General features: G+C 44.2%; 1 protein-coding gene across 1 annotated transcript in view; it reads right to left on the bottom strand.

The window, feature by feature from the left end:
• ULK2 (unc-51 like autophagy activating kinase 2) overlaps window positions 1–27,919 on the bottom strand; it is a 360,264-nt gene that overhangs the window by 293,708 nt on the left and 38,637 nt on the right. The window contains exons 2-3 of the mRNA XM_069226356.1: window positions 21,057–21,149; window positions 16,816–16,857 (exon numbers count right to left, since the gene is read on the bottom strand). Of these exons, the coding sequence (XP_069082457.1) occupies window positions 16,816–16,857; window positions 21,057–21,149 (135 nt within the window). The remainder of the gene's footprint in view (window positions 1–16,815; window positions 16,858–21,056; window positions 21,150–27,919) is intronic.

Here is a 27,919-nt window from a genome sequence, read left to right as displayed (position 1 = left end):
AGACCACTACTTTGCTGGAGGGTGATACAAAATCATGTATAGGAGAGAACGATACTAGCTCTTGTATGCAGCAGTCCACCACAACACCTGGAAGAATTGACCACAGCCGTCCTGGAGTACACGGTGATGGAAGATCCCAATTCAGTCCTAGTGTGCAGTTTGGTAGACACACTCAAAACAGAGTTCGAATGAAGGTTATAAGGAAAAACCATGCCATATGAAACCTGAAGTACTTTTCAACATGGTATCGTCCAGTTAGGTGCCATAACCTTTAAAGGTATGTTAAAAATAAACATATGTCATTTGGATAACAAGAAGCTATTTCAGCCATGAAAGGAACTATGGGACTGGATAGCCTCTTTAATTAGGCGTGCTTCCAGTCAATACAGTTCCAACATTTTTAACACCTGGGACCCGACAATTCTGGTTTCAGAAGGCCGAGTTTTTTTCTCATGGGTTGAATTAATATATTTCACCTTTTTTATTTTGCTGGTATTCACATCGTTTTCTCCGACTTAGTAGCATTCATTTACAGTGAATGGTAGAAATACATCGTTTTTCAGGAAGCAAAAATGATATGTATATTTCAGAAGCCTGCAGAAATTCTGAAAATTCAAAACTGAGGCAAAAGACCAGATGAGAAGTACAAATGGATGGATAAAAGTCGACCGTCTCAAGCTCAACTCCGACAAGACAGAAGTAATGATCTTTGGTAAAAACACTTCAGAATGTGACTCCACGTGGTGGCCCACACCCAGCACCCATGGCTGGAACTTCGGAATATTCACAAGGAGCAAACTGGACATGATCTCACAAGTCAACAGTGTCACTACATCCTGCTTCCAGACCCTGAAGATGCTGAAGAAGATATTCAAGTGTCTCCCAAGCAACACTAGAAAAGCATCAGTCACGCCCTAGTCACCAGCAAGCTGGACTAGTATGCCAGGATTACCAAGAAACTCAGTAGAAGACTACATCCCATCCAGAACTCGTCAGCCACTCATCCGCAACCTCCTATACAGAACTCACATCACGCCACACCTCATGGAAGTCCACTGGCTCCCAATACACTAACACACTCATTTCAAACTCCTCACAGACATTCAATGCACTACACAACTCAGGGCCCACCTAGCTAAGCAGTCGCATCTCCTTCCATCAACCACTTAGATACCTCCACTCTGCAGAATTCCTACTCGCACGCAGCCCATGCATAAACAGAACCAGATCAGGAGGACGGGCATCCTCTTACATCGCTCCTAAAGAATGGAACGGCCTCCCCACTCCACAACAGAGCCTCCACCTCTCTTCTTGAATTCCACAAGAAGCTGAAGACCTGGCTTTTCAACTAACCAAACTACCATAGGACTAGGTGCACACACCTGCTCACCACCAGGGTACCCTCACAGGTGATAGCACGCTTTAGAAATACACATAACGTAACACAAAGAAATTACAAATGTCCCATAGCGGAGATGAGACATTTTAACGAAGGTCCATAAAAATGAAGGTCCATAAAAGTGTAGTAAAATCGATCCTTTCATCTATTGAGATACACCTATTGTAGTGATGAGGTCTGGAAGGTCTCAAAGTTCCATAAAGACATAATATCTTCTTTCTCTGATACATTATCAAAACTCATTGTATACAACAAGATTATTTACAAAGGAACCAACTTTGCAAAGATGCACCAAGAATAAAATACTGAAGATCTCAATCCCATACTTGGGATTCTAAACCTTGCAAGAGCCCTTCTCACTCCTCTGTGATCAGTACTTATTCCACTCTCGTTCCCATCACCACCACCTCTTTGAACAACACTTTCACCCCTTCTGTCTCTGCATCCTGCACTCAACTCACTAGCATTTATCAACATAAATCCACCACAAATGTTACCTTCAGAAACAGAGCAAAGAAACACTCTCCCTTTAACAGACAGCTACTCTCCCTCCTGTTCTACATTTGAGCATTTCCTACCACACATAGCAACTTTTCACGAATACCTTGCATGACCCCTTAAAATTGGAATTACATGTCTCTACACGCTCCAGCTTTACCTACACCCAATCATGTTTATAGTCCCGAATTGCATTTGCAACACTTTTGTGTTAATCTATATTGGGTCCATATCCTTTCATTTTTTCTTTGAGCCAAACTGGAATTAACTTGTGCCAGCTTCTTTTCCCCTCATCAGAACAAAATGTTGAACATCCTAGGGCCTCTTTTACATAGCAATATAATAGGCCTACACCCTTTTCACTACTGCTCTCTCCACATCCAATCTGCTTTGTGCAACCATTTCTATCGCACCTTTCATCAATCTAATTGTGCCTATAAAAATCCCACTTGCTTGAGAATCTTAAACAGTTGTTCTGCAATGTTTTACTCAACACCCCTCCAGAAACACTCGATTTTTAATCAGGTCAACTGTGTAACATAAGTCACAACATGTGGGTATATCTTACCTCACAAATATACTTCGTGATATCTTGATTGTGTTAGACAGTGATTTCTCTTACAAACACAACCTCGAGCTACCTTGTGTGCACATTCACTGCTACTGCTGAGAATTGTTGTGCCTCTGACAAATCTATTAGTGACCTGATAAACTAAGCAAATATTGTTTCAGAGGGCCCTGGATCCTGTATGTGCTGAGCGGGACCTCGACGTTCAATCTTCGTTCTCCTCGTTGCAGGCCCTGTAATCTTCAAGAGATCTTGTCACTTTATTGATCTTACTTAGCTTGGGCCACCAGAACTTTTATATTAACCGTTTAGTTTGTTCAACAATTCATGTGTTGTGGTGACAATGCAGCCAGCCCAGAATATATACCCAAACCTCAACAAAAGCTGGAAGCAACAGATGCATACTAGAACCCATACCTCCACCACGGAGAGTGAAATATTTCCAACTTACCAAGTCGATCCAGTTCTGCTACAAATCGTGCTTCTTGGTGATCGTGAGTGTGATCTCCAGATAAAGCACTGCAAGGCACAATTCAAGCAAGCACTGGGAAGTGGAAGGTCATGCATACGCAGCCGCTACTGTGTACGCCTTGTAGCTCTCTACTCCTCTCAAAAAGGTTAATTTAACGCAGGCATGTGCTCAGAACGGGCACTACTGTTTATTCCACCAATTTTAGCCCACACGCCTAGTAGGTGAGCACAAATACCATACATTTCTCTGTACGGGAGAACTTGTCAACTGGTCACTACTGCCTATGTAATAGGTAATAAAGTGCACAAATACCGTCTGTGCACATAATACGCATTTTTTACACTCTGGTCTACATCAGCTGCAAACAATACCCCAGCCATCCCAACTAATATTTACGCTGGGATATTTTTGGTGCCACATTCTGAGAGATATCTAAGTAGGTAGCTGCAGACACAGCATCCACTCATCACATTTCCTAGTCGTTTCTTAAGAGATAAAACACACGTTCATTAAACCCTGTGCTTTCGCCTGGTAGCTATCGAGGAACGTTTCTGGGATGGATAAACTAAAACGCGCCAGATTCGGAGTAATGTGTCCTTATTAGGGGTTGACCACATCACCTGGGAAGGTTTCCCACTTATCTCGATAATAAACATTTCCCAGACCAGCCGAAAGCCATCACCTCACGCCGCTGCTACGAGAGGCTGCACAACCTGGCAGCTCCAGCACTTCTGACTTTCTTAGAAATGGAAGAAACCACAGACTTACACGCTGTTCATAAACAATATGTGAATCAGCAAGAAAATGCTTCACTTCAAAGGTTATGTGCGGACCCTCGCGCCCACTAATTCTGCGGTTACTCCTTCCTGGTATAAATATTGGTGCCTAGTGGTATAAATATTGGCGCTTGGGGAAGATTGCAAGTGGACAGGAGCACTGCCGTCAAGCACCAGCGCTACATACAATAGAAAAATAAACACCATCAAATGTGCACTATTTTCTACAACGTTAGTTTAAGGAACGAAATATATTTATTTTCCAATGTCATCTCGGTCACAACAATTTATCTTGACATTTTTGTGTAGTACATACCGGTCCCAAAAGCATCAGTGGTTTACGTAGTGCAAACTAAAAAGTTAGAAAGAAAAAGCAGTGCACAGACAGATAATTATGTAACCACTAGCTAAATTAATGACATAATATGAATTTCAAACTTAATATGTTGAAGGCAGTAAGTGCCTAGAATGCAAGTGGGTTGACACATTGCAAATGAGTAAGGCTTCATAAGAGCAGCATAGTACTAACAAATTAACCTTCACTAGAGCAGTCACCTATATCTTCAAGAGGCCACTGTCTAGAGAAGGAAGTGTGTGAAATTGTGGATAAGTAGAAAAGTTTGTTTTTTTTTTTTTAAATTAGACAGGAATGCAATACTGTAAATGGCAGGACAGAGCGAGTAGACTCCATATTTTGATACACATCAAGAAAAAGATTAGCTGGAAGTATGCTTTTCTTTGTTGTTTTTTTTTTGCTATTTTTTTTTTTTTTTAAGTTGGCGTTTCCACTGCCAGAGGCCTTCCGTTTCTTGGCCAGACATTACGAATTATCAGACTGGATCAAACTGAATTTTACAAATTGGGGGCCAGATTTATATCTTGGTGCTATGTCTGCTCCATCTTAATGTCCACCAAATTTAAAAGCAGTTAGACCATAGGTTTAATCCTGGCCGAGACTACTCTGTCTCTGCCTTGAATTACCCCCTTCAATGACTCTGTAGAGTAAGGGCAGCTGGAGGCTAATGTACACGGGCTGAATAGGCGGTCAGTTTTCACTGCCAGTGAAAAGTACTAAATGCGCCTCTCACCATGGGAGAGAAGGCAATGGCGAGGGGAGCATTTTTTTCTTTATTTAAAAAAATATATATATATCCCAATTTACTTTTTGGAGACAAAAATAACGTTTGGTACTTGGCTCCATCCATTTGATGGAGCCTTGCACCAAACAGTAAAATGCACTGACAGGAATCACAGTGACAGTGGCTGCTCACAATGCTCTATAAATGATCACCAGCTTGACAGTCATTTATAAATCTGGCGTGCGCCTCTCCCCACCACACCAGGGCGACAGAGTAATTTACTCAGTTGACCTGGCAGAACAACGGGATATCCGCCACTATATAAATTAGGCCTTTGCTCTCCCGCTTCTTCCAACCCAGTGTGGTTTATGTCAGCAGCAACAGCAGATCAGAGAGGGGAAAAAAACTTGGCTATGCCTATACATGCTGCTCAGTGGGAAGGTGGATTACCCATAATTCACCAGGATGTCTTTCAAAAGTAGTGCAGAGTGGATACTCTTACAAATTCTTGAGTTCAGTAGTAAAGATCATACAATTGACAGAAAATGTTATTTTTAAAAGAACCAAATGATAAAATGACAGTTCAAACTAGCAAACTGTTACATTTAAAAAGTGCAATTTATGGAATAACAGCTACATTTTCAACTCTTCGGCTTTTAACTTCTCTCCCCAGAGGTGTTTCCATTTGCCATGCTAAGTGTCAGGCAGCTGGCATGAAGCAGTCTCTGGCTGCGGTTTGAATGTATTCTCCCGGCCAGTATCTTTGAGGACAGCCATTTGTCAGGATGTCGGGGGTTCTGGCAAAGGCCCAGTGCCCTGATCTGAGCGGCGGCTCCACCAGTCACACTGCGGATGAATTGTGCAGATTTACTTGAAAAGGTCATCAATCCAGAAGCAAGCAGGCGGTATGCTCGTTGGCCTTCGCATCTAACGTCCTTTTTGTATCATGAGACTTCTGTATGGGGCCCTGTTTGGCTAGAACATTTTATTCTTATAATGCAATCATTAGTAGCGGACTACATGCAGTGCTTTAGTTGTAAAAGGATGACTGTCGGTGCTCTGGCTCAGAAGCTCGCGGCTAGTGCACTTTAACACCTCATGCAATGAATACCAAGGCTGGTAGTTTTAAAACCACCTCAAGCCTCTTTAAATCGACTACCAGCCACTCATTGTCCTTTTTTCCCACTTCCGCAGGTTCCTGCTAGCTCCCTTTGAGACCGTTTTGTCGTCTTTATCTTCCTCAGTCTTTCCTTCCCCCTCAGTAAATAAATGCCAGTCCCCATAAGTAAGTGCCTGTGTAAGCATTGCTGGCATGTGGTCCGCATCGTTACCTCTGAGAAGGCATTAGTGGAAATGTCAATGTTGCAATTAACACGAGTATTTATGTGCTGGTGAACTTTAACTAGGTTTAGGGCTCATACCTAGAGCGGATGCATACATGCAATGTTCGGACATAAAATTATAACTGGATTTTTGAGTAGCGTGGTTTTTGGTTTTACGAAAGAGGCCTTCTTCTTCCTCATACGTGGCAACTGTACACTCCTTGGAGACCCTCTCTCCTCCTAATTTGCAAACTACAAAGAATCCAGAATGTAGCAGCGAGACAGCTCCATGGCCTAAATTTTCCTAAGTGACTCACATTTTACCAGCCCTGCAGTCCCTGCACTGGCAACCGGTGGCTCGCTTTACGGCTTTTAAAGCACTGAGTATTTTGGGCCTCCCAGCAGACTGAACCACCACTTGTAACAGTATAAACTGCTTATTTACTATTATACTAGACAACAGCGCCACATTCTGCTATCCCGTCGTTCACGAAGTCTCGCACTAGTGAAGTGTCATTCGAGCTCAGACAGCAAAGGCACGAGACTCCCGCACATACTCGATGAAGAATGATCTAGAATCATCTCGAATTCTGTAGAGAATTAGAACTCTAACTTCTGTCACGCACAAGCTGTACTGAAATAGACTACTCCACTGCAACTTTTCCCCACACTTTCTGCAACACTCCATGGCACCAGACCGTCACATCATGCTCAGAGCACCTCGCCTGGTACTTCCCCCAAAGCCTCAACGACAGTAAACACCCCATCAACAATTAATTCTGAAAAGGGCGCACAGAAACCCGATACGAAGCTGAGTGCCTCGTAGCCTAGTCGGGGGAATTTAGCGCTAAATTAAGTCTGCAATACAAGATCCTACTGCGTCGACAGAGGTTGTCTTCAGTTTCTACCAAAGGCCCCTCCTGGGCTTTCCAAGGACGTTACCCCTGACCTCACAGACGCACGACCTTTGACCCTGTTGTCTGGAACGTGATGGTGTTTACAGTCTAGAAGAGGTCGGCTGAGGGTGCGCTGGAAGAATTCAACTCGTTTGCAATCGACGTGTCACTTCCAGGCTGGGGTTATCACCCGGTGAAGGTTGGTGAGTAAATAAATACACCTGCTGAAGTGATCAGTTTGATGAGGGAAGGTCACAGGTTTGATTCCCAGCAGATTAACTCTGTAGGGCATGTTAAATCGACAAAAACAGACTTTATGGAGCCAAGAAATTTAGGAATAGAAAGTGCTATTTTTAACTAGAGTAACCACCGGTGAGTTGCGCGGTGCCAAATAAGGCCTCTCTGGACATTGTGTGCTGGCTGGTCACCAGAGCATAGTTGGGCATCAACTGGCTCCCGACTGTGCACCATGCATAAACATGCTGGGTTAAAGATCCCAGCAAGCCACTACCTTTCACCCAGGAACCAGAGATCCTCCGTACATCGTCTAATCCAACGAACTACCATTAGGAGACCACAGCATGATGATAAATCTTTTGGGTCCAAGGCACTGGGACTTCGTAATATCTCAGCCCTTGTACCTGAACAGAAGCCTGTTATCATCAGTAGTCATTGTGTTTGGGCAGTCAAGGCTTAATCCAAGGAGGTAATGAGGAGGTTGGTTCATATACAGTATAACACATGTTTTGACAATAAAGCCGAAGGCCTAGTTTGAAGTATTTCTTAGAAATGCAATGTCTTTTTTAGAATGTTAGAAAGTTGAATATTTAAAATAAAGCGCACCAGTGAAAACCATGGCCCTAGCACATATGGCACCTGGAAGAAGGCCCAAATAAATTTTACGTAGCCTAGTGTATTCAAACAAAAGTAGACTGGATTTAAATTTATAGAGTGCAACGTATACCCGGAGGCGTAAATGGCAGTTATCGTATGTAAGGCTGGCTATTGGGGAGGCTTTCCGATCAATTGGGGGACTAAAGTACTCAGCGTTCACTATTTCACTTAGAGCCAGAACACGGAAGCATTCACTGAATCTCTGAGTGGCAGACAAGAGGAACAGGGTCTCTGGAAACCTGATATGGGTTCCAAGAGAGATCAGAGATTTTTGCTTGTTCTGTGGGGTTTGGGTCAAAAGTCCAGTAACATCAAATACACTGAAATAATGGTTTGATAATGGGAATTTGTGATTGGATGTTTCTTTATGTTTACTGGTGCCCGAAACCTACCCTAGCAAGTTGGCTCGCTTTTTCCACCTAAAGGTATGAGGTGGGGCAAATCGCTACTGGCAATCACAGTGAAGTCTTACTGGTGCCAGAATACTGGGGCTTTGCAGTCAGCACTGGCGATAGTCAGTAGGCTTATGTGCAAATATATCTGGACAGCGTAGTTAAGGTTTGTTGGAACAGCTGTGGTCCTAGATCCTTTGGAGCCTTGCAGTTAAGGCCTGCGATCTCCAGCTGTTTGGACAATTCTTTCATAAGTGGGATTTTACTTTGCTGGGAACACTCTTAAGCACGATGTGGAGGTTCTGTTGCAGGGGAATCTATCGTTTTCCTGAGGGAGGCACTAAACCTCATGGTCAGGGTCTGGTACTTTGGTGCCTTGTGTAGAGTCTCAGTCAATACTAATTAGGCATCCCAGGTGCCTCCAAATAATCTGACATCATGTTGCAGGGTCATGGGCACTGACTTAAGTCCAGTGAGGCAGAAGCTATAGTTTGTGGACTGGTGGACTACTGTGAGGGTTTGAACGGAGAGCAATAACAAGATTTGCAGTGGTGCAGTGTAATAAGCTTGCCAGGCAAAGTTATTGTTCAAAGCTGCAGACCATCACTTCGTGGTCAATAAAAGTGTTCTAGACCACTAGACTCACTCAGACTAGGGTCACGGTCTCTGGGATGGGACATGTAGGCTGTCCTGGAGCTGGCCATAGAAGCTCTCCTCAGGCCGGGGTGATGCCTGTCTGCAGACAAGAACTTCAGCAGGCACAAAGTCAGTATCCTAGGTACTGAATGAGGACGGGGAGGGTACGGACAGCCCAGTCTCCATGTCCAAGAAGCATGCACCAGATCCACATAGGCCTGTTGAAATGGAGCTATTCCAATTATTTATAGGTTCAAAGGGAGAACGACAACGGGTCCAGCTCTGAAAAGCACAAGAGTCAACTAGGAGGGAGGGATAATTTGCAGACTTTCTCTTGGGCAACTCTGGGAGAAATGGCTAAAACGTGTATTTCAGTTCAACAGTTAGGTATCTCGCACAGAACTCCCTATCTGTAGATTTGACCAACGGGGCTCCTAGGATGTGAGGAAAGTCAAGTAAACTGGCTGGCTCCCCAGCGACAAAAATGTGGCATCCCAAACATTAAACTCACAAAAAAGGATAGCAGGCATATTTTATCAGGCTTTCCTAGGGTGGTCTTAAGCATCAGGAAGATGGACCTTCGTCCACAAATCACACCTTCAGAGGAGTTAACGGAGTTACCTTCATAATTGTCATGCAGCAATCTCCTTCCAATCCAACTGCATAGAAAAGTGTATTTAAACACGTTTCTGAAGGCCGGTGTCACCTGTATTTTTCCGGTCTCAGTATATGTTTAAGAAGTGACAGTGTGGAGTCTGGGAGGCCATGGTGCAGTGAGTTACCACCATCCAGATTGGAGAGCACAGGGGCATTGGCAGCAGTTCTGAAGCCACTCTCTAGAAGAAAACTGAGCCTCTTACATTCTTTAGAAGAGAAATCTGGAACTAGGCTATCTTTGTGTTTTATTTGGCAATGTATTCCTTGAAGGTGACGTGTCCAGCTGAGTCCAAGTGATTTTGGCATTCAGTTAAAGTTGGGGTTCGAAGCTTTTAAGGATCATTGTCACTGACCCACGTTTAGGCGGTTCTTGGCAAAAAACAGGAATTTTGTCTTGGTTCGGTGAGTTTCAGGTAAGAGCTGGACATGCACATCTGGATAACATGCAATCAGTGTTTGAGGAACTAGAAATTTGAAGCAGAGGAGAATTTCAAGTAGAGTTGTTAATCAACGCTATACTGGTGAATCTAGTTGCTACTTCCTGCGAGTAGAGCAGCAAGGGACTACATATAGATGCTCAGGATGACAGGAGCAGTATGGAACAATGGAGGACTTCACAGGTAACATGGATCTTTTGGGACATGGAGATGGCCATGTGAACAAATTGGTCTCAGTTGGAAAGGTAAGAAGAGAACCAGTGAAGGACATTGTTAGTGAATCCCAATAGAGACTCCAGGTTGCCTATAAGGGTGGGATGGTTGTGTCAAAGGTAGTTGAGCGGTCCAGCAATATGAGGATACAAGGGTCAATGTTATCTGTGGTCAGCAGGGCAAGGGCATTGTCTACTAGATGTGTAAGGTACCAGTCTCAGCGCGTTAGCGTGATCTGAAGGCAGACTGGTCGTCGCACAGAAGATAGCACAAATGATCTTGAAGTTGAACGGAGACTGGTTTTTCAACTAAATCCCTGTAAGGCTATCCCCTCTAAGTCTGTGGCAAAGGTAGTTCTGTTGTTGAGCATTTAAGCTTAATATACTGAAACAATCTTTTGCGCTTTAGGCCAATTTAGTGTTCTCCAAGCAGTGTATGCAATGTCTGAAGTAAAAGCAGTGATGCCCACGAAAGAAAATGTACACATTTATGCCTCCTGCACTAAAGATTTGGGCAGTATCCATAACAAGCAGAGGGAAGGTGGAGTATTTTACCACGGAAGATGATGTCAAATTTGGTTTCACCAAGCGTGCTCTCCGAACAAAGACCAATCATGAGCCCACTATACTCGGTGATTACTAATGCGGTCCTGTTATAATGCATTATATGAACTATTACTGTGGCGGAGTATGGTAAAAAGGCTACACCAAATGTAAATCAACATTGATTAACCAGGAAGTCACCCCATAGACAAGTGAAGCAAGTGATGCCCAGATGGTGAAATGGGGAGCACTTTTTGCCCAGCAAAGGTTAAAACTAACACTATTTTCCCTTTATCAGGGACAATTTACCACCAAGTGACACAAACTTAGATTGTCTGCTGGTTGCAAAGAAAATGCAAAGTGAGACAGCTAGAAGAATCCAATCTGGAATTTCGACATTACAGACAGGGTCGGACTGGCCTTTTATTCCATCGGCATTTCCCTAGTGGACTGGTACCACTACAGGCTAGTTCTGAAAGCCCAGGGCCACTTCAGGTGCCTATCACTTCCCCAAGGTCAACTGCACCAGGTAAAGGGAGACCAGAAAGAGAGAAGAAGAAAGAGATCAGAAGTAGAAGAGACGCAACAGAGAGTAGATGGACTGATGAAAAGGGAGATTGAGCGAGAAGAGGAAAGGAGAGGGGCTGGTTTGAGCACTGAGAACCAATACCAAAGAAGCAGGCCAGACCTCAAACACCCAACCACCATCAAATCAATGAAAAACTGCTACCAAGAACTAAAGGATCAAGCTGCCACAAGACATGCAAACGAACCTAGGCTAATATCACTCAACCACAACCTATCAGTAAATATGTTGTATTAACAACCCAGCCTCCAGCACACCATTCATAATCTTAAAATTAAGAAAGATTTGAGCAAAAAATTGTCAAGTTTCAAGGGAAAGAGGAGGGAAGTGCATAGTGTGTTTTGTTATTAAGGCAGGTGATCCGTAAACTTAAAAGAGCAAAGGGTTGATCCCAGCTTCCTCCTTACCAACACACCCAGCAGAACAAGTAGCAGGCTACCCTGAGAGGATTTCATGCGGTTATCAACTAATCCGTCCAACCAGGCAGCGGGGGTGAAATATCTCTTTAAGAGAGCAATAGGACTGTTTACCACAGTGAGGACTTGCTTAGGTCTTTTAAGCGTTGCACTGTATGGTGGGCTCAACCTAAAAAGAACAACTAAGTATTTACCCCAAATGCTTCAGTTCTACGGGCATGACTACTAGTGGCCTGGAGCAGTGTTCCTAGTTGCAGGAAAGAAGATACCACTATGTGGCATCCCAACCTGGTCCTGGTGTCGACTCCCCACCCCGTGCATTGGTTGCGGGGTGATTACAAGTAGCCTGGTATTTCCAGACTGGACAGTTCTGGGTTTGCACTGTGTGCTATCTGACTGGAAAGGGGGCGATTATCTACGATATCTTGTATTCTGTAATAATACATTAGTTACTACTTCTGTTTGTTTCAGCCACACAAGAGTTGCTGTCCCTAAACCTGCAGCGTCTCCTGGGATCCAGCTAGCCTCCATCATACAACATCCGATGATAAATATTTGTACTGCACCTTTCGGGAGATTTCAAAACTGTTGGTAATTTTGCGACAGACAGACCGCGGCGGTGGAGTCATTCATTAACCTTTAGTTGTATTTGGCGCGGTGCTGATAAAGAGGGGGGCGCGTGAGATGGGAAAAATGATGAGGAGACGGTGAAAGGGGGTAAAAGGTTCCATGGAAAGCGTTAATGAAGCCGCAAACGGCGTCCAAAGGCTGCAGGTAGCCTGACAGAGCCGGGTGGGGGGAGGGTGGTTAATTAACAACATGTTGGTTTGGAACTAGCGCACTATAAAACGAGGGAAATGTACATGCAAAGCATCAAGTCCGTCTGTAATGTCATCAGCCATCCTGAACAGCTTCAGTGAGCGCTACACGTGCCAATTTGCGTTACAAAACTGTCGTCTCTTTAGATGGCCATGAGCCAGCTCGAGCTGGCAGGTTTCCATGCAGGGGCGTAGCTACCACTGGTGCAGCACGTGCAGTGCACCGGGGCCCAAAGCGACGAGGGGCCCACTGAATCCTGATAACTGGTGTAGTTATCACCCCAACAGCAGCCAAGTGGGTCATTTTCCTCGCTTGTACCAGGGCTCTTGGCATCCCTGCTGCGATATTTCCATGCCGGGGGCGCAGAGCCTTCACAGTTGCTTCTCTTTCCACAGCGACCGGCAGCGCACACGTACCACAGCCCCTCAAGCCAAGGAACATCCTAGATCACTACTTTCTCTCGTCATTGCCTGCCAGGACGATCTAAAAACGCCAGTTCCCTCTCACGCCTGGGAAGGCTGGAGTGTTCTAAACGCAGCGTCGGTTATTTTTGTTCTGGTTGTTTACGTGCCTTAACGTGTTCCTCCTCCGCCTGTGAGTCACAAGCGTGACGCTGGGCCTCGAGAGCCTAACCCAGAAAGGCAGTTTTCCATATGCGAAGTCATTCCTGCGAGCAGGTGCCATCACAGCTGCTAAATCCAGCCAAGTATCCTCTCATTCCTGGGAAGACGCCACACAGTTATGTTAAAATGTATTTATAAAGTGCACATTCACCCAGAGGGTCTCCAATCAGTATCACAGGACAGACACCTCAGACATTGAGGATTTCTTTCCTAAAACAACCAAGGTCAATGCTCTTTCCGAAATGCAACCAGAAAAGAAACGTTGCTCATAAAAGGAGCATCGGAATTCCACAACCCAGGAACTAATATGACATAAGTAAGGTCTACCACTGTGATTCCCTTTTTTAAAAGTGAGGAAGTATCAAAATAAAAATCGCTAAAAGTGCACAGCAGTTTTGACAAGGTATGCTAGGACATTTCTGTAAGAAACCTGAGCTTTTCAGGAGAAATACGAATCGTGAACATAAATGCTCGTCCGAATCGGCGAGCCAATGAATGCCTTTTTTACGAGTTGGGGGGGTGGGGAAGGAGGTGCAAGGCTACATCTCTGAACATTCAGCACCATTCTAGTGCATTATTCTAGGCAAAATGCATGGGCTTCAGCAGCAAGTTAGCAAAGGCAAAAATATACAGCACTGCAGAAATTTAATCTAGACCTTGTTACAACAGTTAGCACAATGCTCCAGCTTTCCAGATTGCAGCTTAGCGCTATTTTAAGGTAGTTATAACAGTTTTCCTACCTGGAAGACAGCGGAATCCTGATCTTTAAGTTAGTGTTCAGCATCAGTCTTCACTCTCAGATCTTTCACTGCTGTCACCAGTGTTACAAATGGATCAGAGGGGTTCCAGACAACCCCCACGCACTCCAGCTACCAATACCTTGTCAGAAATAAGCATCAACCAATTTCCCCCCATCCTCTCACTGCTGGCTTTCAATAATGCTTCCTTTTGACAAGCATCGTTGGAGGCAAGCAATAGTGATACAGGTTCCCCCAAAAGGAAGACGAACTGAGTGTCATTAGCACAAGTGCAAAACTGAAGGTCATGTGAGGTTATTAGCAAAGCTACAGTGGCAAACAGGTAGGGCAACTGTGTGAATCAGTGAGGAACCCCACAGGCCTCTGAAACGCTATCTATGTACAGGTTGGTGCAACTTATTCTGAGAGCGCTTGTCAGGAAAACAGCCACACACACACACACACATCCACCCAAGCCGATCTCCACAAGATAAATGAACAACAGAGGTTAGTATCAATGGTGTTAAGAGCAAGTCTAAACAATATGGGTATGGACACCACCACCATCACCAGCCGCCATGTGGACATCATCCATGCCAGCAACATATTGGAGGGCTGGGAAGGCAGCCTTTCTACCTTCAAATTTCAAGGCTTAGTTCATGCTTTGATGCCAATCTGTAATATGGTGACATGCCTGGGGGGAAACGGCAAAATAGGAGCCTGAATATCGCAAGACTAAGGAAACTGCAAGGAGGAAATAAAAACAGAAAGCAAGTCTTCTCCATTCACTCTTCAAGAATCAGGAACAGCTTTGCTATCAACATCCGATCAGCATCAACTCTCCTACAATTCAGAAAAAAAGGTGAGAACACATCTCTTTAAGGAGCACTATGGTTACCAGACAGTCTATCCATGACCTTCCCTCAATGACTGTATGTTTATGGGGCTCATGCCACTGTTCAGCACTGTGATGCTCTCGAGCTGGGCTCACGCTCTACAAATACCAATACATACATATATATACAAATGTAAACAAATGACCCATACGAAGAGCTACTAGCGGACTTGTCTGAAAGGAGTTTGTTGTTCAAGGTAGCAAGCGTCTCTTGATCTCCTGAAATAGAACAACACTTGTACTAGAATCTTTGTGGTCTTTAAGAAATAATTAAGTGATCAAACCGTCTCCTCAGTGAACCTGCTCAGACTCCGTGTTTTCTAACATTGCTGAGCAGGCTGAGTCTGAATGAGACAGACATCTTCAGCTCCAACCGGCCATTTTCCTTCCAGCGGACTCCTGACACTACTTCAACCAGACATTCTTCTCCAGCTCTGGCCTTTCAGATGAATGCCTTTGGTCATGAATTTGCTCAAGGCTACTGAAGCAGAACAATTATGCTGCACAGTTCTGTCATAACTTTCTTTTGAAGCGTAGCGTTGCCAGAGGCCTGTTTAGTATGTTAGAATGGAATAAAAAGAAACCCCTTGAATGCTGGCACCAGGAGGAAACCTCCCACACTAGCACTAACATTAAGAGTTTTTCCTGCCTCTTACGTGATCACAAAAGAAAAACATTCTGACGCACTAACTGGATGCAAAATTTCCATGTTTTTGGAGTCATGTGGAAGAGCTACTGACACAAACTGGGCAGAGAATTGCAGGTACCATCTTCTCTTTCGTGGAGATACCCTCCAATAAAATCACCTCAGACCTGGCCTTCTGATGCTAAGGCAAAGGCATCCCAGAAAGGCATCGCATTCAGGGACACCTCGCTATTCAAGGAGGCATCTGCATGGCCTCCAGTAGCAGGGATGACGAACAACGACAAAGGTAAACTTCTTTGCCGGTGGACTCAGTTAAGGTGGATGGGAATTGAGCAATTGTTAAAGTATTAGTCTGTGTGAAAATGTGCCCTGAAAAAATGTTAAACAGTAGAAATCATCAGCGGCAAAACCTACCAATCCACTTGTAACATCACCAAATAACCTTGCATTTTATCAGTGCAGGGAATCACTTCTAAGAGATTCCCTGATGGCTTAAAACAAGGGGGTTCGAGATGTTTCCGCTAGCCGAGCATAATCTTATGAAGTTGAAGATTGTTGGGCCAGTACCAGTAGTTTGCAGGCTTCCCGCTTTTCGAATGGCAATACACTCAAGTGATCTTCTCTTGTGAGGGCTAGACAGGGCTGGTAATGCCTGAGCATTTTATATAATTCTTAGATTTTCCACACGTGTACCATGGAACTATGTGATGCCAATAAATTGCAAATGTTTTGTATGCCGTTAAATAGATACTCTTGCCATCTGAACAACTAGTGACAAGTCATTTAGTGATCTGCCCTATTTAAAGTGCCATTATTATTGTTTATCTCTAGCAGCAATGATACTGGTACTCTACTTGCAGGAATAAGAGCCCCACACTAAGAATCACATTCAGCACACAGATTTGCTGCTCACCTCTGAAAACAGTATCCTTTAATGCAAACCTATGAAGTCATGAAACTGACGTTTAGAGTAAAGATATTCAACTATCTTTTTTTGTGACTCGTCATGCCCTTCTTCAGTTCATCCCACCACTGAGGCTAATCAGTTTTAGCAGGAAATGTACTGAAACTCGATTCTTAGAGCCGGGACAGTACTGTGTGCAGAAGCAAAACCTCAGCAGTTCGTTTTAAGTTACAAAGCTACCTTGGCTCACCAACATCCTGTTCTCTGACACCCACCCACCCCTCCCGAACCACATCCCCTCAGACAATCTTACCAAGGTGGTAATGACGAGAATAAACATATTGTATTGTCTCGGATTGCTGCTCGTAATGAACCCCCAAAGCCAGATAAAAGCCAAGATTCACTAACCTGGACATCATACAAAGCCACGATATTTTCATGCTGCAGTTCCTAGAAAAATAATAGCACCGTCAAACACTATAAATGCAGACAAAAACATAAAAAGATATGCAGCTCACCCTATACTACAAGAAAACATTACATTTACCTTAAAAAGAGAGATGCAGCGTTACTAACTTGACGATACAGGGGCACAGTTGACTTGTTCGGAAATAATACTACAAAACATTCTTTAAAGCACAGTAGAAGTACTCAACAAAGCTATAGGCTTCACTTGCAGAACATTACAGTTATGCGGCCAGGGCATCTATGGTCTTTGCTGCACAAGGCATGAATGTATACACGACATAATTATGTATATAGGCACGGAATATTAAATGTAGGAGTCACTGGGTACAAGAACGTATTATACCGAGAAAGCATACGGCACGGGGATGAATGAATAGGGAGGAATGTGTACAGCACGGGGCATTAATATATATATATATATATATATATATATATATATATATATATATATATATATATACACACACACACACACACACACACACACACACACACACACACACACAAGAGAGGACATACATATAAGTTGCACGAGGCATGAATGTAGACAGCAGAGGGATTGAATGTACACATTCAAGGCACAGTATCTGGACAGGTAAGGAATTAGTGGATGTGGCAGAGAACAATGTGTGTCGTAGATGGACAGACTCTTTGCTGCGCCAGATTTCGCCCTTGGCAACAGAGGAGCCTGCTAATTGTCAGAAAGGAAGCAGAAAGACATCCCACAGAATCCATGGGTTCAGCCCATAGGTGGGCACAATCTACTATTCTTTCTTTCCATACTGCATAGCTTTTCAGACAGTACCTTGAACTCCTGCTGCAGGTTCTACATCTCCTATAACTGGGGGCAGCAGACTCGGTGTCTCCAGAGGAGACCAACCAAGGTTCAATCCGTGCTTTTTCAGCATCTCAACTCCTTCGGCTTACTCTTCGATTCATAGCTTTCTAGGACGGTGAGTTATCTATATACTGCTAGCTCTTACGTTAGGGATAGACTCTGTCCTAGACCTATAGGATGCACATTTCAGCATCCCTCTTTGGCAGCTTCACAGATGAAAATCTGGGCTTGTCGCAGAGTAAACTGACAATATAAAGTCATCTTTTTAAGGAGGTGAGGAATACTCTGGATCTGGGTGTGCATGTCACCTACCACTACTTTGACAACTTCTTGTTCAAAGCTGCTCCCTCCAAGACGCCATATAGTCTCCAAGCAGTTAACATAATTACCATGTTACCTAGGCCTAGCAGCTAGTCACCGCAGACCCGGCCTCAGCAGTTGCCCTTCACCTTGAACCTTAAAATGGTGCTTCCAGAGAGCTCAGTCTTATGGTCTCTTGATTTCAAGTACTTATGATTGCCCATTTCAGAATGTGTATGATGCAGCTTCGCCTGGCTCATCTGCAGTAGACAGAATCTCAATTCCCGCAGCCAAGTTAAACCTGGAATAGAGTGGGGGTCCTTCACATCTAATCTGACAGTACCAGTTACCAGTGAGGTGTCACCTGGGGACATACTTCAAGTTTGTGCCCCTGGTTCAAAAGAAACACGTTCTTCTACACAGCAAAAACCAATGTAATGTTTGACTTCACCAAGCAAGCAGGGTCTCACTACCCACAACTACACCAATGTGTGGAGGAATTAAATAACTGCAGGCCTAAAATACATTAGTGAGATTTACAATGTTAAAGATGAAACATTGCAGAGGCTACAACAGAATCCACGAAACAAAACTCACCCACTAGGAGGGGATTCTTTTGTTCAGGATGTGCGGTCCGTGGGCATGAGCCAATTCATCACAAAACAAAATGTAAAATTATTACATCCTAAATCAGCAAGGGCCATGTTCTTTAAGGGACACAAACGATCAAGGGATGAAACACTTTGTTTATTCTTTTCCCTTCTCTCACTCCACAGGAGTGCACACGCTACTGGAGAGGTAGGAGTGCTGAATATCTGTGATGGCACCATGTGACCCACATGGCTATTGCTTCATCTTTTCATTTAGCCGCTGAGCTTACCCAACTGCCTCCAAGGTCTCAGTCCTTGAACAAGCAAGACTGAATAACACACCCAGCTGGGAATTTAAGTGTGGTCTCTTTAGGCTCATACAACACACCTATACCCATCACACCCAGAGACCAAGGTTTAGCTGGACATCCATATCCTCCAGGAAATGTGCCATTCTAACTTTTTCAAAAAATCTTTGGATGCCAAAAACCTTTCCACCAATTTGACATCATAGGATCTCTTCAAATCTGATCTGCTTGGATGGCATGAAACCATTCAGGTCATAAGATCGACTCTAATAGGTTCCTATTCTATATTAGTATGGTTCATGACATCCCTTGACTACTTTAGGAGTGTTCTCTGTCAGACTAAACATACTTGGGCTAGGCGTTCTCCACCTTTAAAAGAAAATCTCAAGCACATGCAGTCAGGGCAAACTCAGCATCCCAGCCTTGCAAACTAAATGCTACTCTGGATGGCATTGCAAAGATCAACATGTGAGAGTTTCACGGTTTTACAAATACAATGCTTTAAAATTCAGCTCTTAATTGGACATTTAGGGGGTCATTCTGACCCCGGCGGTCGGGAGCACCGCCGACAGGCCGGCGGTGCCCCGCAGGGCATTCTGACCGCGGCGCTTCGGCCGCAGTCAGAAGAGGCAAACCGGCGGTCTCCCGCCGGTTTACCGCTGCCCTTTGAATCCCCCATGGCGGCGCAGCTTGCTGCGCCGCCATGGGGGATTCTGACACCCCCTACCGCCATCCTGTTCCTGGCGGTTCGCCCGCCAGGAACAGAATGGCGGTAGGGGGTGCCACGGGGCCCCTGTAAGAGGGCCCCGCAAAGTATTTCAGTGTCTGCTAAGCAGACACTGAAATACGCGACGGGTGCAAACTGCACCCGTCGCACCCCTGCAACTCCGCCGGCTCAATTCTGAGCCGGCGTCCTCGTTGCAGGGGCATTTCCTCTGGGCCGGCGGGCGCTCTTTTGGAGAGCGCCCGCCGGCCCAGAGGAAATGTCTAAATGGCCGCCGCGGTCTTTTGACCGCGGTGCGGTCATTCAGCGGCGGTAGCTTGGCAGGCGGCTCCCGCCGCCCGCCAACATTAGAATCAGGCCCTTAGTTTAATCAAGTCATGCAGTGAAACTTTGTTGGTGAGGTCTCTGTAGTACAGGAGTAGGTGTTTTTGAACTGAATTATTATATCTTTTGGAACAGCCCTAAGAATTTGGAGAAATGGGAACTGGAACATACAAGTAGGTAATTACTTGCTGTAATGCACTGGCCATTATAGAACACCCTTCTGCATCACAGATTTCGTTGTGCGTGTATTTATGTCTCTGATCTTGGGATGGGCAGGTTAGAAAGAGACATTTGGGGAAAGCAGTTAATGTGCTGGGAGTGGGAAGAGGGTGCAGGTGGTGCAACACAAGGTCTTAGGCTGTCAATTTTAAAATTTACTTCCTCATGGTTTACACTGGTTTGCTGCGTGGAGAATGGACAGTAGGGGTACGAAGATAAAAGCAAGCAACTTGTACCAACATATCTCTTTAAAACAATTAAAAGCAGTCCTTCCCAAAAGCGCATCACTGTTTGGTCTAACTATGCTACAGCCATACTGTACAATTATCTTATTTTCCCATTTTAATTTTTTCCATCTAAAAACGCACTATGGTCACTTGACCCAGATTTGTAGTCTCACTAAAAGACCAAGTGTTAGTAAACTGTCATATACCAGCAGCCGACAATGGAATGCCTTACACAGAAACCACAATAACTTGGGACACATTGCATACTGCTAAAGGTTGGTTGGACCAAGCTGGTCTGTCACATCTGTGACTTTGTTCAACAAATAAGTAAAGATGTCCCTGATTTACTGTTCTTTATCAGCAAAAAGCTGTCATAACAAGAAACCTCCATTCCCACTCTGAGACAGTCAGAAAATAGCTTGACTACTAAGGGCATGGGTACACTTGTGGACCATTTATGGAGCATGGATATAAAGAAGCAGGAAACGGCAGATGCTATGGGTTTGGCAGTACTTATTTAATGCAGAATTCTATGTTTCTCGTTTTCAATCCACAGTGACACAAAAACCTGGTGAAGAGACTGACTTAACCCTGAACTGGCACGTGGAATGAGCAAGGCAACATGGAGTGCAAAAATAAAGGGCAACTTACCTTCAAGATTTTAATCTCTTTGCCGAGCAAGATTTGGGACTTTGATAAATTCTTTTTGTTAATGCTTTTCACGGCAACCTCCCAGTCGGTTTTCTAAAAATAAAAATAAATATAAATTAAGTTAAAAAAATGTGAAGAGTAACTTAAGGCAAGAGGGCAATCAAGGGCAAAGCGTTGTTGAGCCAGTTCTTGCCGTTGATGTATTCCCTTATAAAACAATTCAGCTTTTATTGGCAGCGTTCAGGAGGTACAGTGCCTGCCAAGCCGCAGGCGACCATCAACAGAATCTTATTTACAACACAGTTATACAGCGTCTGCTTAAGAAGCCCGGGCCACTCCACTTATTGCCGGTTAGTCCCGAGTTTAAAATCATCAAATCCACTGCACATGTCAAAACATGATATGCGCAACATTTGGAAGCCAGAGGCTGCGGTTTCTTTTTGCGCTCATTCATAACTCAAAACATTATGTACACATACTTACCTTTTATATATGGAATAAAGGACCCTTTACCATACATTAGAAGGATATTGCAAGTCAGTAAGGAGTTGCAGGACCATACATAGGATTAAGACTGAAGGCAAAGTTATTTTACAAAGTATAGAACTCAGAGGTGACTTGCAATATCCTTAGGGGGCACTTTTCCCCCTTATAATACATGGTCATATCATCAACTTTCCCACAATCAACTTAAATCTTTGGTGCAAAGTTCTTTCACATGAAAGAGACAGCATGTTTGCAAACACAAAGAATAGAAATAGAATCTCGAATGCAAAACTGAACAACCAAAAACCTTTTAGGTACTTCTTGCAAAAGGATCATAGAATCCGTTTAATACAAGTTAGTTTTTTAAAACAAAAAAGGTGCAGGAGCTTAGAATATGTAGATACATGCAGAAAAATTCTATTTTTTCAAAAATTACCGAAGAAGTGTAAAAAATAAACATGTTACCATGAATATCTCCTTCCTTCTTGTCACCGTAAAGCTAGAAAAACAGAGCAGAAGAAGGAAAAGCAACATTTTGTTCTTTAAACGGTTGTCTTAATTAAGCTCCCTGACCTGAACTGGTCTTACGCCTCTGCTGCTGGGTCTGGCAGCAGGCATTTCGACATCAGAACTTTATAACAGACTGTGTGTGTCATAGGTCGTCTATAATAACGACATTAAAGACAGGGTTTTACAGATTTTTACACAGGGACTCCAGAATCCCTTATTTTATAAAGAAAACAGAGACACATTTATACAGGGATTGCAAAATTCCTCTGGGTTACACACCTACAAACCACGCAACAAAACAAAGCTTTCCCTAACCACCTAATGGTCTGCATCCTTATTACTGAACTCAAAGGTACTAGTTTTGTTGATCTCGGAAAATTGAATGTAGTCAGTTCTGAAAGTATTCGAACTGGAGAACCACATACCATGATGGTGCATTTACCCACTCAGGTAGCAGACCAACAGAAACATTTAGCTTACTTGGTGTCATGACTTACCTATGTAAACAATTTGAGCCTATCCCAAGTACCTTATTGTCACCCTAAGTGCAATTTTGCACCATGTAATACAAAGATCCAAATTAATTACGTTCTTGCTTGTACTCTCATCAATAATATATAGGGTGACCACGTTATAAAAAACAAAAAAACAAATTCAGGACAAACCTCAAACATAAAATACTACAATTTTGCCAACGAGCACATAAGAACTTAATTGATAGCAATGACCAACATAGAAAGACAAACAATGAGGTACTTGGGGAAAATAAAATTCAGCATTACCTCTGTTAATAAATGGGATGAGCAGAACAAGGGCAGGGGGCAGAGAACTGCAAACACCAGCAGCAGGAGGGGCATTTAAAGGACACCAGACTCTTGCTGTACGCAGGACTCACAGAACACGGGCTGAGGGCCACTGCAATTACCAGCAGCCCCAGTGACAGGAGGGCGTGCCTCGCACTTTCTCCTGCTGGGAGGCACATTAAAGGACACCTGACTCCCACTGCGCGAGACGCGCAGAACAAAGGTGGGGCCTGAGAACTGCAAACACCAGCATCCCCAGCGGCAGGAGGGTCGTGCCCTGCAGTTTCTCGCACCAGGAGGCGCAGCTGACCTCTGCTGCGCGGGACGCATCCGGGCAAAGACTGGGCCAAGAGCAAGCCCGTCTGCAGCCAGTCAAGGCTGAGCTGGGCTCCCCCTCTGACTCTCCTTTTAATTTAATTATCTGCTGAGTGTCCGTTCTATTACTCTGAAATGGGGAAGTGCAAAGTGGCAGGTAGCTTAGTTGGTCTCTGTAAGCGTACCAGCATCAACACCATTTTGGAGCGGGTTACAGGCAAATTAAATTGACTTAACTGAAAGAAGGCTGTCCGTGGGTCGGGTAGAGACTCCCAATGAGAGGGAAATTTCTGAAGGTTCTACAATTGCAGCTGTCGAGAAGAGGGTAGAGGGAGGAAGACTTGCTTTTGGTTGGAGTAGTGCCCCCAACAGGAGACAAGAGCCGGACAAAAGAAACACGCATTTGCAATGCAATGGGTCTCGCATTTTATCGAGTTAGCGCTATTAGCATTGTAAACTCCTAACCAGACATTTCTTACCACATAAACTGAAAATGAGAAGAAATACAACTTCACATAAGGGAGACGATTTAAAGTCCCACGCCATAAGGAAAAGAAAAAAAAAACGAGTGCAATCGCACTGTGGAAAACCTTAAATTTGCGAAGGAGCGCTAGGATAAACAATAGAATTAGACTGGTAGTCATGAAAAGCGCTCCCAGCCCAGCGAGATCACTCTACATAGCAAATAAAAAGAAAAAAAGTAGCCCAGAAGCAGTGGAGAAAACATGGAGCCTCGTACGTTTTCAGTAGTTGGCCAGTGCGCTCAAGGAGGGGTAAACACCGGAAAAGGCATGATGTATGCATACCTTTCACTAATGAAATCAAGCAAATTTTAAAACCAAACCCAAGAACCAACAAAAAGGGTGGGCATGGCATGGGCGCGGTTAAAAGTCCACAGAGAGATTATTAGAGGGGCAGAGTGCTCGCGCAAATTACCCTAAAAAGCAAGGTCCACGCTGTGTAGGACAAAGGGTGCAGCTCGCTACAGTAGGGGGTAAAGGTGTGATTGCAGCTACTCCCAGGGAGGTCAATTGAGAGTCTGTAGTTAAGCGGCTACAGTCAACTATGGAAGCCTGTTTAGCTTCCAGCAGCGAGCGCCTGGGGCAAAGCTGACTCTTCTAGATTCTTTGTGTCAGGTACATGGGGCTTTTAGATGCAAGGTACATGGGGCTTTTAGATGCAAGGGATCGATTTACAGTACTATTCGCCATCAGGGCCAGTGAATGGGGATTCCTAAGTCCCTGCCCAGAAGTTGTTTCCGGATGATTCTACCTTAGGAAGGCCACTGGGTAGGTGTGGAAGCTCTGGCAGCCCCCTCGCTAGCAAATGGCGATGGGACTGAAGTGGGAAGCAGTCTCGAGAAGGATGGCCAAAGTGTCATGGCGCCTGTGGGACAGCGTTCCCCTCAGGATTCACTCGTACCGGTAGCAGCTTTGGTGCCGAAGGTCTCTAATAATCATGGTGGGTGAAGGATCCACGCCCCAGTTTGACTTATCACCCAAGATGGGGCCCTATCTCAGTTGCATCTCACTCAGGCCTCAACTCCTTTTGGGGCTGTTCTGATAGTGTGCAGTCTTTAATCGTAGGGGTGGTTGAATCGACAGAGGACCTTATCCGGAAAGTTAGGCACTGGTGCCTGAGGAGTAGGGGCCTGCCTGTCAAGGATTGTGTCAAGATCACTGTGGCCAGAACAGTAGGGTGGGTTGGGTCAGGAAGAAAAATGTATAAAGGTGATTTCGTAGAAGTGAATTTTAATGAAATGAATGTGGCTGGGCATCTGATTTCATGCTCCTGTTCTGTGAGGGGGAGGGCCAGAGGTTAAAATTTTTCCCCTAGGATATTTTTATCCTCTCGATGGAGGTTTTGTGATAAAACAGCATAATGGTAATCGTCCCACTTTAAGAGGTGAAGTGCTTCTATGCAACATGTGTTCTTTTGGAAACTATCAATAGGTTTAAGCTCTTTGAGGAATAAGAGGGGCACGACTAACAAAGCTTGGATCCTGATGGCCCCTCTGTGCAAGTGGCCATCCTCCAGGCCGTACATTTGAGTAAGTATTTATCAATGGTAAAAGTTTGTAGTTGGAGTATAGCTGGGCTGGGCAAAAAGAAGCAGGATGCAGCGTGGCTAAGAGAAATCAAGGAGTATGATATTGTGGGCTTGCAGGAGACCTGGGAAACAAGGGCTAATTTTTTTCCTCAATGGTTATACAACCTTTTTGGTCCCAGCTGCGCCGTCCAAGATGGGCAGGGCGAGGTGTGGCCTGCTTATCCTGGTTGCCCTTGATATTAAATGTTCCCTCTTGCATGTATTTTTTTAAATCTTTTCACGTGATGGTAGTGGATTAGATTTTGAGAGGCAACCAAGCATTTCTTTGCTTAATTTTCGTAATTCTTTCGAGGAGGACCCGTCAGTGAGAATCTTGTAACCTAACACACAGCCCTTCAGTCCGTTAGGGTACAACATTAATGTCCATATTTTGTAATTGTTATGGGAGATTTCAATGTGCACCCTTGTATCCTGAATTGTCAACCAAATAAATATACAGAAGAGGACGGTACTGAGCAGGGAAGCCATTCTGAACATTCTGATGAAAGTTGTTATTTATAAGAGATCTTGGCCAATTTTAATTTGAGACAAGTTGGGGGAGGGTATACAAAGGGCCCTTCATCCCTACCTTTAAGGGCCGTGGCTCCAATACGATTATTGACTACATTTTTGTTTCTATCGTTTTGCTTAGTTTTATTCATAGTTTTGGTGTTTGTTGGTTAGCTTTTGGTGATCACGATCCTTTAGCTTGGTAAATTGATTTGGGCCCCCGGCAGGATAGGTCAGTGGGGTCCCTCTAATAAGGAAATTTCACCATATGATCAGGGCACAGGCTAAAATGGAGCAGTGTGTCAACTGATGCCCTTCTTGATGTCCTTTTTAGCCTGGAAGAACTAGATTTTAGAGTCTGCCTGGGTGAACCTGAGGAGGATAGGGTGCTTCTGGAGGCTTTTGGAAGTATCTGTAAACAGACTGATTGCCAGCTTAGTGTAACTAAAAGGCAGTTGCAAGTGTTAGGGGAAAGGAGGTTTAACCCAGAGTGCTCTAAGGCACTTCAGAATTTGAAAGAGGCCCTTAAAAAGGATCCAAGAAATAGGGATGGGATTGCTTGGACTAGGAAGGCCTATAAATTAGCTGTTAAAGCACGGAAAATGGAAATTAGGGAACAGGCTTGGGAGGTTCTGTCAAACCCTCAGAACTTGAATAATAATGATCCTTTCTGGGAAATTATTCCCCTTCTTTTCCAAGGAGCCGAATTGGTTAATTGATTGTTTTATTCTGGCTGTTGCATGGGTTAACAATTTTTCAGCGATTTATGGTTAACTTGTTGGAGGGTTCGACCCCGAGGGGGATGAGTCTAGGTGGGGAGGGCTCCCTTACATGGTTTACAGAGGAGGAGGTTGAGACAGAGGTTGTCTCTATGTAAAAAAAAAAATAAGGTCCCCAGCCCAGACAGGATACAGGCAGATTTATTTTGTCACTATGCAGGTCTATGGGTTAAAGTTCTCACTTGTCTTTTTAATGCAGCAAGACGAGTGGGTGCTCCAAGCTCTTGGCAAAGTTCTGTTATTGTTTTGGTGTTTAAAAAAGGGGATAGGTCCGATCCCAAGTGTTATAGACCCATCTTGCTTATTGACTCCTCTGTAAAGGTTCTGGGAAGCGTTATTCTGGCTAGAATGACCCGTTGGTTAGAGCAAAAAACGTTATCTCATGTTTTCAATATAGGTTTAGGCAAGGTAGGGGGACAGTGTAACAATGTCTTAACTTGTATTGCTTAATTGGCAAATATAGTCTCCAAAAAGGAGAGGTTATACTTGGCCTTTATGGACCCATTCCCCATGTTTGACCGGGTTAAAATACAAAAGTTATGGTCTATGTTCATTGCTATGGGTTTGGGCTTCAATCGTGTTCATTTTTGCACAATCTCCATCAAAACTTTACGGCAAGGGTCAGATTTAATTTTGAGGGGTCCTTATTGGCTCCAATAAAGATTGGTAATGGGGTAAGGCAGGGCTCTATTCTGGCACTGTTATTGTTTAATTATGCATTAATATCTGTGTACAGTTTTAAGCTCTGCCTCTAATGATGTGCTCGGGTCACTGCAAGAATGATACCAGCACTGGTGTATGCCAACGACACTGTTCTTTTGACCAGAACTGCTGTGGGCTTTGCAGAGTCTCCTTAACTCTTTCATCAAGGTTATGTTACCTCTTGACATGCAGGTAAACTATCCTAAGTCCCATATTATGGTCTCTGGGAATTAGGAAAAACAAAGCAAGAGAATCTTTGGTGAAGGGCAGGAAGTGTTGAGAGTTACTACCTTTCCCTATCTAGGGGTCATTTTTCATGAAGTAGATCTTGGGTCCCACTGTTGAAGACGAACAGAAATGCGGTGGCTAGGGCTGTGGCTTCGCTCTTTAACTTTGCCTCTAAGTTAGGGGCCAGACCTGTCCCAGCAATTTAGAAAGATTAACCTGCCAAATACCGAGCATTAGCATTGTCTGGTTATAGCCTTTGGGGTATAAGGACTGTGGAGAGATACAAAGGGTAGAGAATGCCTTTGTAAGAAGGTTGCTCTGCCTCCCGCAGTCAGTGTCCACCTTTGGTGCTCATGAGGAGCTTGGCATGGACTTCATTTCTGTTAAACTGGCCCTTGCCCCTGGAGTGAGCTGGCTTAAACTCTGATCTAATCCGAAGTTA

Source organism: Pleurodeles waltl, chromosome 3_1, assembly GCF_031143425.1.
Source record: "Pleurodeles waltl isolate 20211129_DDA chromosome 3_1, aPleWal1.hap1.20221129, whole genome shotgun sequence".
NCBI lineage: Eukaryota > Metazoa > Chordata > Amphibia > Caudata > Salamandridae > Pleurodeles > Pleurodeles waltl.
This window is presented reverse-complemented; position numbering and strand designations above follow the sequence as displayed.